Source organism: Paramormyrops kingsleyae, chromosome 9 (genome assembly GCF_048594095.1).
Source record: "Paramormyrops kingsleyae isolate MSU_618 chromosome 9, PKINGS_0.4, whole genome shotgun sequence".
NCBI lineage: Eukaryota > Metazoa > Chordata > Actinopteri > Osteoglossiformes > Mormyridae > Paramormyrops > Paramormyrops kingsleyae.
The window spans coordinates 10,482,469-10,494,995 of NC_132805.1; the positions used below are offsets into that span (position 1 = coordinate 10,482,469).

The 12,527-nt window shown below is 47.8% G+C and overlaps 1 protein-coding gene across 3 annotated transcripts in view; it reads right to left on the minus strand.

The window, feature by feature from the left end:
• Positions 1 to 12,527, minus strand: part of stt3b (STT3 oligosaccharyltransferase complex catalytic subunit B) — a 62,649-nt gene that overhangs the window by 12,401 nt on the left and 37,721 nt on the right. For all 3 annotated transcript variants that reach the window (XM_023839043.2, XM_072716312.1, XM_023839042.2), the window contains exons 4-5: positions 8,323 to 8,388; positions 6,700 to 6,799 (exon numbers count right to left, since the gene is read on the minus strand). In XM_023839043.2, the coding sequence (XP_023694811.1) occupies positions 6,700 to 6,799; positions 8,323 to 8,388 (166 nt within the window). The remainder of the gene's footprint in view (positions 1 to 6,699; positions 6,800 to 8,322; positions 8,389 to 12,527) is intronic.

The window sequence follows — 12,527 nt, forward strand, 5'->3', positions numbered from 1 at the left end:
TGTAATTGTTTATATAGTTTTATTTTGGGGGCTTTTGCCCGGGGGCTTGAACTGCCAGTCAGAAATTCAGTCCCACTCCAGTCCTGAATACTTTGCTTCTTTTACTTAACTTGCTGCAAGTCAAACACACAATTCAGCGAGTCAGACAAAACAATAAACGTCTGAAATTTTCACAAATTTTGAGCTTCATTGGTTATGATTAAAAGCCGAAATATCATATGATAACCAACATAATGCACAGCAGACTAAACACTTTGCCCGTGAATAGAAAATTATTAAAAAGATCTTTTAGTACTTAGGTTAACAAGTATATTTGTATCATGTATAAAAATGCATGCCTACAATGTGAGAACTTTGACTTTATTGTGAAATATAGTTTGAATTAAGAAATACAATTTGCATTATGTGAAATATTTTATAATGACTGTCGAATGAAAATCACAACGTTATTACGAAATAAATTTAAAGATTATACATAGAAGATAAACATATTTAATTTTGAGCATTATGGCGTTCATTATAAAAATCTTAGGCAGTTTGTTTACCCTGGAATGTACCAATAGCTTTTGATTTCTCCTCCTTTTAATGTTTGGCAGATTCTGCATACGTGATTTACGTGCTTTTTTTTAAAAAAAAAAAACAAAAAACAAAAAAAAAAGCTTCAGGAAAGTGAGATGCAATCATAAGCGGTCGGCGGAGACCCATGCGGAGACGCACGTTAATGTCAGATGTGAATGGCCGTATTTAGCGCTGCCCATTTCTGATTGGATCACCCAGGATGCATGCTGATACAGGGCCATACTACCTTACATCAAGACCATCATCCCATCAATCTGGACAGTCAGAAGTTTGCTTACGAAGCAAGCAGATCAACAAGGGATGCAGTCTCAATTGCACTTCATGCAGCTGTCCCACATACATAAGGATGCTATTCATAGACTTTAGCTCTACTTTAAATACAGGAATAGCCCATAAGCTGATACAGAAACACAGCAGCCTCGGTTTAGACACTTCACACGCCTCACGGATTCTGTATTTCCTCACCAGCCAACCACAATATGACAGCACAGGAAATCATACCTCCTGCATCCTCATACTGAACACTGACACGCCACTGGTGGTTTGAGCAGTCGGGTCTTGATGCGTTCACACCTGTATTTAGCACTGTCCACTTGTGATCAGATCACCCAGGACACATTAGGGCCATAGGAACAGAGCTTCTGAATTTGGTCTGTGCAAGACGGCTAACAACATCAGCAAGGACCCAACACACCCAGAACACAGTCTGTCTGTCTGTCTGTCTGTCTCCTTGCCATCAGGGAAGAGATACCAAACAATGAAAGCTCACAATAGTTTAGCAGTTTCCATCTCCTGAGCCCCCAGAGCTGCTGAGGACTGCAAAGCTGGTTCCAGTCAGCCTCTCCCACTCCCACCGCTGCAAATGCACCTTGACATTTTCACCCATAAATACTACTTACAGAAATGTATAGAAAACACACTGCATTGTTTCAATGCAGCAACAATACATTAATCTAATTTCACTTTGATTATACAACCTATTCTCACCATACTCTTTTTGCAAATGTGCCCTTGAGTGCTTTTATACTGTATATTGTCAGGAATGCTTCCGTCTTGAGTTTTGTTTTTTGTATATTCATCTTCGTACCTCGTTTTCTGCCTGTCAGTTGTCTCACAAAACTTCACTGTAACATACAATGACAGTAACAGTCTCATCGACCTGATATCTTGTCTCATATCTTCAGATGTGATCATTGGTTTCTGTGTTGTACAGCACTTTCGTCAATGTATGATGTTTTGTATTTATGAAGTGCTTCATAAATAAAGTTGGCATGAGCAGTAGTAGGAAAACTTTTGGGGATTTTTCCATTCATGCCTCCAATTAACAGCTTTAATAATTAAGTTAGACTACAAATACACAAAAGTTTCACACAATTCATGCATGGGTGAATTGGCCTCATTCATAAAACAAAAATGTCGAAGGTCTCCTGTGACCTGGGAGCCAATGACCCACTACAAAGCAAAGAGACCTACGACAGCATAAAAGATGGGAGGAAAAGCTGCAAAACCAGAGATGGGCGGGGCAAACAAAGCCACACCGACACTGGTCATGCCACTGATTCTTATTAGCTTAACCCAGAACGTATGTGCACATTAAGACCTAGGGGGTAGAGTGTGTGATGTGCATTAGTCACATCACCATCCTCTATTGCTAACTTTACATTTTAATACACTATTTTTCCAATTCATAAACACTCAGAAAATCAACAATGACATTTTTGAGCTCAACAGGGTCTCCCTAAAGAGGACAGCATAGCTGTTATGTTGCAGCCTGGACTGTCATGGTCGGCCCCCTCTAAAAGGCATCAGATCAGTTACCACTTATAAGTGAAGCTCCCAGAAGACATGGCACCTAATGCTTAAGATCATATCAGACTCAATATATACTCAGCTTACCTATGAAAAGTTTTGGAAAATTGCTATGCTTGAATGATTTTATGGCAACACAAAATAAAGTCACACGTTTGCTCTTATTATTTTGTATTTGTCAGTATTTCTCCTGGGCAGGGATAACAGAATTCATCTTCTGGACCGTTTCATATAGTTCATTCATCTCTGAGAGGAAATCATTCCTTGAAGAGGGTCTTCGAATAATATTCAGGTGTTCTGCTTGGGGACCACAAGTTAAAATTTGCATTTTACATTTAGTTATTCAGCAGATGTTTTCATTCAAAGTGACATAACGGGGGGGCGGATGAAACATAACAACCGTACAGCTGTCATAGGATGGGAATGAGTGCTGCTAGGCAGAGGAACCACAAACACACACGAAGGCCAAAAGGAGCTGGTCACAAACTGCAGAGACGGGAGTCACCGGCAAAGTCGGCAGGCAGCAGACGGGGGGCAGCAAAGGCTAAGATGAACTGACAGAGCTACTGAAAAAAATAAATACATTTTTTGCAGGAGCTTGATACAGCAGCTGCTGACTGACAGGCCTGGTGCACGAAGGTTCAGGAGGCCACAGAAAATCAGCCACAGCTAAAGGAACAACAGGTGAAGGTGAAAAGAGACTTGGGTTTGAGGGATCGATCCCATTGACTGCTCAGTGCTGGGGTTGTGGTCAATCAACCTTTCCAACGTAACTGAACAGCCCAACCGTGCATGCGACTGAATTTAGAGGGTTTGAGAGTTTCTCCTGGTGCGTGACCCCCTTGCACATATGAAATCCATTGATGTATCGGGTAAACACAACATGGATAAATAAAATCATAAGCGTTATGTACGCCCAGCTGATATAAATTTGGTGAATAAAGGGGGAGAAGTCACCCATCCCCGCCACGGTAACGGTAATCTGCTACGGTTCTGCATTCACACTGGAGCTGTGTCAGAAAGTACCGCTAATGTCACTATGTTGCTAGGGGATAGATTAGCATAGACTTCACTATTTTGCTCCCATTACTACACAGCACCATAATGGTAAAATAGTGATCTATAAGTGTGTAAATGGGGTGTAAGAACAAGGAGAGAGATGCGTCGTCACCCCCAAATAACTAAATGCCTGTTCCATTTACCTACCTCATCTGTATTTCTGTTCCTTACAAAATACCTAAGTAAGTTAATTTTATTAAAGCTTTATAAGAGTGTCTGCTAAATGACAATGTAATAGTCTATTACTGTCGTTAACTGAATTCCGTGCACGGGGGGTGAGGGCAGGAATCTGGCTTCCGAGTGAATCACCAAGGAATTAGATGATTGGTTGGACAGAGTTTTTTTTTCCATGGCAGCAAAGATTTTGGTGTGGCAGGCCACCGCTGAGAAATTTTACCAAGGGAAGCATTGCTTTCCCATGACAACGCCCGAGATCACCACCTTGCCAGGAATGTCCTGCCTCCAGGCAGAGGAACAGGGATGACAGACCCCACATGGGTTCATGATAACATTCAGATGAGCAAGGAGCGGCACCGGGGGATGCCAAATGATTCCAGGCAAAAATCCGTCTCCCCGTATTTCACAGTAGAAACATGGCTCCTTTGAAAACAAGCCTTCATACTTCTGCAACTCAAACGGTCACATTCAGGGAGCTGGCTTTCGCTTTATGGGCGTGTAACACGCTTGTTCCACCCAACAGACCAGCACTCCTCAGTGAATCGGTGAGCTTTTATTTTGGGTTTACTGCCCTTCAGAGCAGGTAGTTGTATTTGTGAAAACCTTCACAGAAATTAAAACAGAAAAATAGCCAGCTTATTTTGAAGTTTGCAAACCACCACCTTTTCGTCCTCATACGATCTGTTGGTAAACATTGGTGCCGAAACCCTACATCCTTTACCTGCCAGAGAGATAACTTTCGAGAGGCCCGAGATGCCCAGACGAAATGCAGAAAAGTCATACTTTCCACTGTTTTTTTTTTCCTATTAATTTTTATGCATCTCCTGTGTGTTAGAGGTCAGTAACCTCATGTCTATCATTTTCACGGCTTTCAGACTTTCACCTGCGCATGACTGACGGGACATTTTGAATGCGAGTGACCTTTTTAATCAAAGACCAAATATAATATACCCCCGGGGGTTTCTGAGAGCCTTGCCTGCCTCACAATGAACTGCAGCAGCACTCCACGTTCATGCAGATTATAATTTGATTCTCTTAGGAACAGGCTGGGAATATATTACTCCTTGTGAACCAGATATAATATATAGCTGTCAAAGAATGTCATTTTTCAATTCATTTGCAGATCAGTGGGTACCTGTACATTTAATATACTATCGTCATGGCTACGGCTGGATGACCCGTTTATCTAGAGCAGTAATTCCCAACCCAGTCCTCAGGGACCCGCAGACGGTCCATGTTTATACTCCCTCCCTGTTTCCTGCCCGACAGACCATATTTTTGCTCCCTCCAGGAGCTAGCAGGGAGCAAAAACATGTGGGTGCCCTTGGACCAGATTTAAGAACTGGCAGTTTGTTCTGTGTCATTATGAAAAAGTGAGCCGATATCAGTCTCCCCGAAACGGGAACACCAAACATGTCAGAGTGTCGCAGGCTGAGGAGGTGAAACCCACCCGCAGTTTGTACCACAGGGCAGCCTCCTGCCTATGATATGACTTGTGGGATTTCTCCTTCGTTTCAGAAAACACTTTGGTTTGTGTAAAGACCATTAAAACACAAGCTGCACCTGCTTCACCGGCACACACCCGCAGGCCTCGTTCAGCTGCCCTGCTTCACCGGCACACACCCGCAGGCACTACTCAGCTGCCCTGCTTCACCGGCACACACCCGCAGGCCTCGTTCAGCTGCCCAGCTTCACCGGCACACAACCGCAGGCCTCGTTCAGCTGCCCTGCTTCACCGGCACACACCCGCAGGCCTCGTTCAGCTGCCCTGCTTCACCGGCACACACCCGCAGGCCTCGTTCAGCTGCCCTGCTTCACCGGCACACACCCGCAGGCCTCGTTCAGCTGCCCTGCTTCACCGACACACACCCGCAGGCCTCGTTCAGCTGCCCTGCTTCACCGGCACACACCCGCAGGCCTCGTTCAGCTGCCCTGCTTCACCGGCACACACCCGCAGGCCTCGTTCAGCTGCCCTGCTTCACCGGCACACACCCGCAGGCCTCGTTCAGCTGCCCTGCTTCACCGGCACACACCCGCAGGCCTCGTTCAGCTGCCCTGCTTCACCGGCACACACCCGCAGGCCTCGTTCAGCTGCCCTGCTTCACCGGCACACACCCGCAGGCCTCGTTCAGCTGCCCTGCTTCACCGGCACACACCCGCAGGCCTCGTTCAGCTGCCCTGCTTCACCGGCACACACCCGCAGGCCTCGTTCAGCTGCCCTGCTTCACCGGCACACACCCGCAGGCCTCGTTCAGCTGTCCTGCTTCACCGGCACACACCCGCAGGCCTCGTTCAGCTGCCCTGCTTCACCGACACACACCCGCAGGCCTCGTTCAGCTGCCCTGCTTCACCGGCACACACCCGCAGGCCTCGTTCAGCTGCCCTGCTTCACCGACACACAACCGCAGGCCTCGTTCAGCTGCCCTGCTTCACCGACACACACCCGCAGGCCTCGTTCAGCTGCCCTGCTTCACCGACACACACCCGCAGGCCTCGTTCAGCTGCCCTGCTTCACCGGCACACACCCGCAGGCCTCGATCAGCTCCCCGCTTCACTGACACATACTTATTAGTTGCCACACAGAGCTCAACTCTTGTAGTGTAACGTGTTGGAATAAAGAAAATTAAACAAGACTGAAATGACTCCGACTTGAATGGCAAACACAGACTGTTCTCTTACTCAGGAAGCGCTGGGGGCGTGTGTAAGCAACTTCTGTTACTTTAGATGACTGCATTATCCAGTCACACTCGCCAAGCCTATAGCTGTCGCAGTCATTTCAATTTTCCAGTCTGATCTGGTTAGTGCATGATTTTTTTTCCTGCAATGCAGGGCCACGGAGAGGCAGGAGGCCATTCCAAGAAGCAGAAGGCATGAAGAGATAATAGAGGGACCCCTGGCCGTCACAGGGTGGGAATCGAACCCACAACCCTGCAGGCCACCAAACAACACACTGAGCACTCCCTCATTAAAAATGGTTAATTATAAATACCAGGTCCAAGCACAGAAACACACCCCGAGTGCAAAGGAAATTACACGCAGGGCTGTGATTGGAGGATTAGAGCACTTATCACTCACCGATGTAGACTCTCCTGCTGAAGCGCTGCATTAGCAGTAGTACGAAGACGTGGAGCGGGATCAGGTTGATGATGAAGACGTAGCCCCCCCACGCGGACACCTGCGGATGCAAACACGGTGATCGTGTCGTCTCACGGATGAGAGCGTAGCAGTAACAGACACGGAACATGAAAGAAAAAAAAAAAAAACTAAAGGAGAAAAATAAATAAATCACAAACCGCTGTCTGTCACGCAATATCTGCTGCAGAATCTGTGCTAATTAGCCAGCGCTGGACATATATGTGGGCAACTGGTGCTAACTCTGAGCTTCTGAGCTCATGGTTCTTTAAAAGGGGTATCTGAGCCAGTTTGCTGATGATGCCCCCCCCCCCCCCCCCCCGCCACCGCCACCAGCAGGCACCGTTTGGTGAAGCAGAATGCAGGGCAAAGTAAAATGTCTTCACCACTGTCATCATAACAAGCCCGACTGTCGCTTCTTTCCTCCCTAGGGGCCGAATCACACTCTCTCCATCCCAGTCTCGCTGTCTCATCATAACTCCCCAGGGGCAGTCGGCTCAGGTCTCTTCATGCCACTCCTGCAAACGATGCCTCGAGGTCTCGCCCTCACTATTCACTGCCTGAAATCCCAACGTATTAGAGTGCCGCTCTGCAGGTCAAATGGGGGCACCACCACTCTTATAGAAAGGCTAAGATATCCCCAGAGTTTATTGGCGGCAGCAAGGAACATCTGCCTCTTCTCCAATGACGCGCGACTCGACATTAAAAACGCACACGTGGAAAAGGATAGACCTTAACAAAGAACACGCCCAGCTCCACATGAGAATTACTGCACCATGTTCCCAACACAGCCTTCAAGTAGAATAGTTTAAGAGCGTTTACAGGGCAAATGGTTCGCACTAGTCCTTACGGAGCTATAATACATGGGCCAATCGATTTTGTTCGCCCCATCACAAAGTCTAAAGCAAACCCAGCGGGCACTTTTTACATAATCTATGCAAGAGAAGAGAAAAGCAGAAGGTGGCCACCAGGGGGCGACGGCAGCCCACATGCTGGGCAGAAGGTGCCGTAAGCCTCCACCAGAGGTGGCATGAATCATCGTGCGGTGGGAGAATGGTGGAGGACATTCATTTTTTTAATCACATTTGCTTTCTCAACAGGAAGCTCACTGGTCTCAAAACGCTAACAGTCATTAGCGTAGAACTGTTCCCAATGCCCCCACCCCCGCCCCAAGCCCGGGTGAGCGGCCATGAGTGATAGCGGCCCTTGCGCGCCTGTTTACTCTCGCGCGTCTCACTAACGAGCCTCTCCGTGCCTCTGGGGAGGGGGTGGAGGGGTGTCCCATTTCACAGCCAGGCTCTTCCAGTCACTTCCAATTAGGTGTAAAATGCCCGCTCTCCGACGCCACTGCGATATGGCAGCTCTGCACAGTTCGTTTCTGTCCGAGCCAGACATCGCTCTGTAGTTTCCATCTTGTTTAGTAAAAGTCAAGCAAATCTAGTTTTAACCAGTGTCATCTGTCAGGGCTGAGCGACCATAATCACAGAGTCCATTCTGGCATCTCCCCGCCATCACACCCTAAAGATGTAACGGCGGCAGGGTGGGAATCTGAGAGCTGGTACTCACCATGTAGAAGTAGGAGAGACAGCAGCCTATGGTCCAGCACACAGAACCAGTTTTAACTGATTTCACCTGGGGGGCACAAGAGGGAGGGTGAGGAGGCCAATCAGAAAACAGCCAGTGCTCACGGCAAGACAGCAGCACAGAGACCCAACAAAAACAACAACCATCTATAATTCAGCAGAAGCACCTTGCAGCAGAACAGGTCATATTAAGCTGAACTCCGGGGACTGGAGTCCTGAAGACACTTCATGAAATATGGAAACTAATCAGCGCTAAATCTTCATTTGGCCATTAAGTGTCTCTGGTTGCTAGATCGATGACCCGGGGAAAGTGATTGTGTGTGTGTAAGGGGTTGTGATTTGTATGAAATATATGGGTGCAACAACCAGGAAAGAGAGAAATTTAACAAAACCTTCAGAGATTCCAGGTACTCCCTGAGCAGTGGGGAAAAACAAGCATAATCCATTAATCCAGAACAAAGCAGCATTCAGCCTTCCCCTGGGGGGAGGGGGGGGGAGTATCTGACCCGATTGGCTGAGGAACATGCCTTTAGTCAGCGAGCTAACCCAACGGCCTGAGCCAGAACACGCAGCAGTGCCTTCTCAGGGCGTGCAAAGCGACGGCACCTGCCTTCTGCTGACAGAGAGCAGTCAGAGCGACGCCCTTTGTGTGAAACGCTTCAGCCAGGGGGGTATCACAAGCTGCCACTTGGTACAGCAGTGACGGCATGCCAACTCAGCAGCGTGCACGCGAACGGACGCGAGTGACGAAGACCGATGCCCCCTAGAGGCGACTGAGGAAAGTGCAACAAGCAGATCAGCTTGCTGTTTGTCGCAAAGACAAACTCCTCGCCGCATCTCAGGTCCGTATCGCCACGCTCGATGCTGAGGACCATTTAATGATTCGGGAATCCACATCGGCACTGGAGTCAGCCCCCCCCGCCCAGTACAGCCCAGAGCCACATTTCAATGATGTGCACAAGAAAGCAAAAAAAATTAAATAAATAAACAAACAAACAAACAAACAAACAAACAGAAAGAAGGGAAAAAGAAAAAAAATCAACGTATAACAGGCAGTGTCTCGGGGGGAAAGGGGGATTCAATTATAGATTAAAAAGGAGGCCAAGACTGGGAGAATACGCCGGCAAGCTGAATGGGTTATTAACAGGGACAATGAGGGGCGGGCGGCGGGCGGCGGGCGGCGGGCGGCGGGCGGGGCCAAGCAGTGCCCAAAATCAGAAAACACAATGCACAGGTGACGACGAAAATGAGCGCCGTCCCCTAGGGACCAAGAGGAGCGGGACAAACCGGCAGAGTCCAAATCATAGGTGAGGCAAAAACCTTAACACCCAGGCTAAAATGGCACCTGGGGGAGGAGCAAGAAATGGGGCTGGAGGGACGAGATTGTCATGCAATGGCAAGAGAAGAACTCTATTGTCACCAGGACCACTGCTGGCTTCACTGTGGACCAGCCAATCACTGGGCTCCAGTCTCACACCTACACAGTGCTTTGCCTTTGTTACCCCAAAGGTCTCATCTACAGGCTTCCATGCCAAATGTCCACTCCCTTCATGTGACTGACTTTCAGGCTTCAGTGCTCAGATTTTCACTACTGTGTAAGATGAGATGTTATATAACTTTATGATGCTGTTCTCGTTGGTAGATGTAAGCGCTCTGGAGCATACACGGGAAGGGCAATAAATTCTAAAAATCTGCATTGCACGATACTTCCTCTAATCTACTCTTACTGCAAACTTGCAAGCTGAAATAGGAAACTAAAGACGAAACAGGCTATACCAGCAAACACCAAAAACCTTAACCTAAAATATCCTACTGGTGCAAAGGTTCGGACTCCACATGTTGATATTGTGTAGCAGCCACACTTTCCGGCAGGAGTCCAGCATCAGCTCCATCTTGGTCTCATCTGGCCACCAAACCTTCCACAGCATCCCTTAGACCGGCCGCTCTCGTGCGGTCCGGCAACCTGCAGTCAGACCATGAGAAGGTTCATTTTCCCCAAAATCCCTCTTACTCTGCTCCCCCCCCCCCCCCCCAGGTCTGTTTTACGCAGAGCTCCTTATACTGCTGACTGATGCGTCTGAGCTCTGCAGGCCTCGCCAAGCACCCATGGCTTTCCGGCAGCTTGCCCCGCTCCCTGAGCCTGCAGGCCCAGTTTTCCGTGACAGGAGTGTCCGGGATTCATGACACGCCTTCTGATTCCGACTGCAGAGTTAGTGGTGCTCGCTGGGAAACCTGAGCGCAGAAACTTCCTGAGAGCTCCCCTTTGGTGCCCACTTCCATAACGGTTTCAGACATGCTGGCTGACTAATGGTCCCTAAAGTGACTTGGATATTTTTTTTTTAATCCAGAAACTGACAGTAACTTTTATGGTTCCCAAAGGCAGATAAGAACATTTTATCCTTGTCACAGAGTTAAAATTCTGCGCTGAGAGTATACAGGGTTTCAATGACCTATCTATCCATCCATCTATCAATATTTATCCATCTAACTGTATCTATCTACCTACCTACCCATCAATCGATCTATATCTATATATATGTCTACCTATCTACCTATCACAAAGTCACTACAAGTATCTATTAACCACAACCCTCCCTCAACCGGGAAATGTGTGGCCTACACTGTATTTATAACGCCGATGAGTTCCTGGGAGGTGTCAAATGAAGAGCAAAATGGAGGGCCTGTAATCGGTATCGCAGAATGACATCATCTCTCAGCGCCGCTGCTGGGCAGGCTGGAGCTGAACACCGCAGAGAGTGGGACATTTAACCAGGAGCCTGAACACAGAACAAACATCACTATAACCAAAGACTGACAAAAAAGCCATCAGTAATAATAAATTAACTAATAAACCAGGCACCTTCACTTATATTTTTTGTGAACTGCCCTTAAAATACATAAATATTATAAAAATATGCTACCCACACTGTCTCTCTGGGCTTTACACTTATAAAAATTCAGGTCCAAAATGCATGACAACCCCACTGGAAAATGTCTTCAACTTATTTTGGTTCAAAAAGAATAAAAATAAAACGACCATCAAAGGAGGACAGAGGAGTGAAAACCTTGGCAGGATGCCGCAAGATTAAGCGCCGCTGGTTAAAAGTCCTCTTAAAATTCTTTTTGCTGGAGAAGCCAAATCCTTTACACGCCCTTTGTCTGAAGAACGTTTGTAAAAGTTTGGGGTTAAACTCGGCACTGCAGAAGCGGCAGGTTCCGGCTCCGCTTCACAAGAGCGGCATTCCGCGGACGAGGTTCTCATCGCATATTCCGTTTGCTTTCCACGGCCGCAGTGATTTCCAAATTACAGCTGATAGATTTAAAAGCAGAAAGCGGATAAGATTTTGCCAGTCAGCATGCCGGTAAGTGTGCAGAGATCTCCCAGCATTCGTTATTTCTCTGAATCTAACGCGGCAGATTTGACAAACTTTGCGATGGGCCCCAGAGGAGGTCCGTTATGAATCAGACCTAGACAGCTCAGAGGATCCAGCGGGCTTCTGCTTGGACGGCCGGCAGTTCTGGAGGAAGCTGTTTAGCACCGAGAAAACAAGACCACAAGGGTCCTCCACTCTAGGAAGCGGCACCTGAGTGCGTGGCTTAAGCACTCAGACGTGAACAGAGAGAACAGGTTTTTAAAAGTGTTCCACCGATACAGATTGCTGAGCACACTGCAGACGATCATGAGGAGCTGGTGATGTTTCTACCCCTGGCAAGATACCCAGAGTGACCCGTTTCACTGCCGGAAACATGCTCCGGTTCAATGTCAGCCATCAGGCAGACACCACATGATACCGGGCTAAGAACTGACCTTCAGGAATCTGGCATAAGTCAAGTTTACGAAAGCAGGCCAATGTAAAACGAAGGAAAGTGGACCAGCGCATACACTCTCACATGGCACATTTTAACACTGCAGAGAGCTTAAATATTTACTAAACATGACACAGATCAAGCACTACAAATAAAGCAGGAGACACTGCAATCTAGGGCTTCCCATACAGGTGAATCCTGGCTGTGAACTGCACCATAGCACCTTAACAGCCACGCCACCAAGGGCAGGGCTAGACATAAGCCGCGGCACCGCGGCCAATGGCCGTCGTGCCTTTCAAAATTGGCCGCACGCCTCCTCAAAATTGAAGTACCTTACGGCCAAGATTGGCCTGCCTTTAATGTTTGTCTGGTCGTATGCCC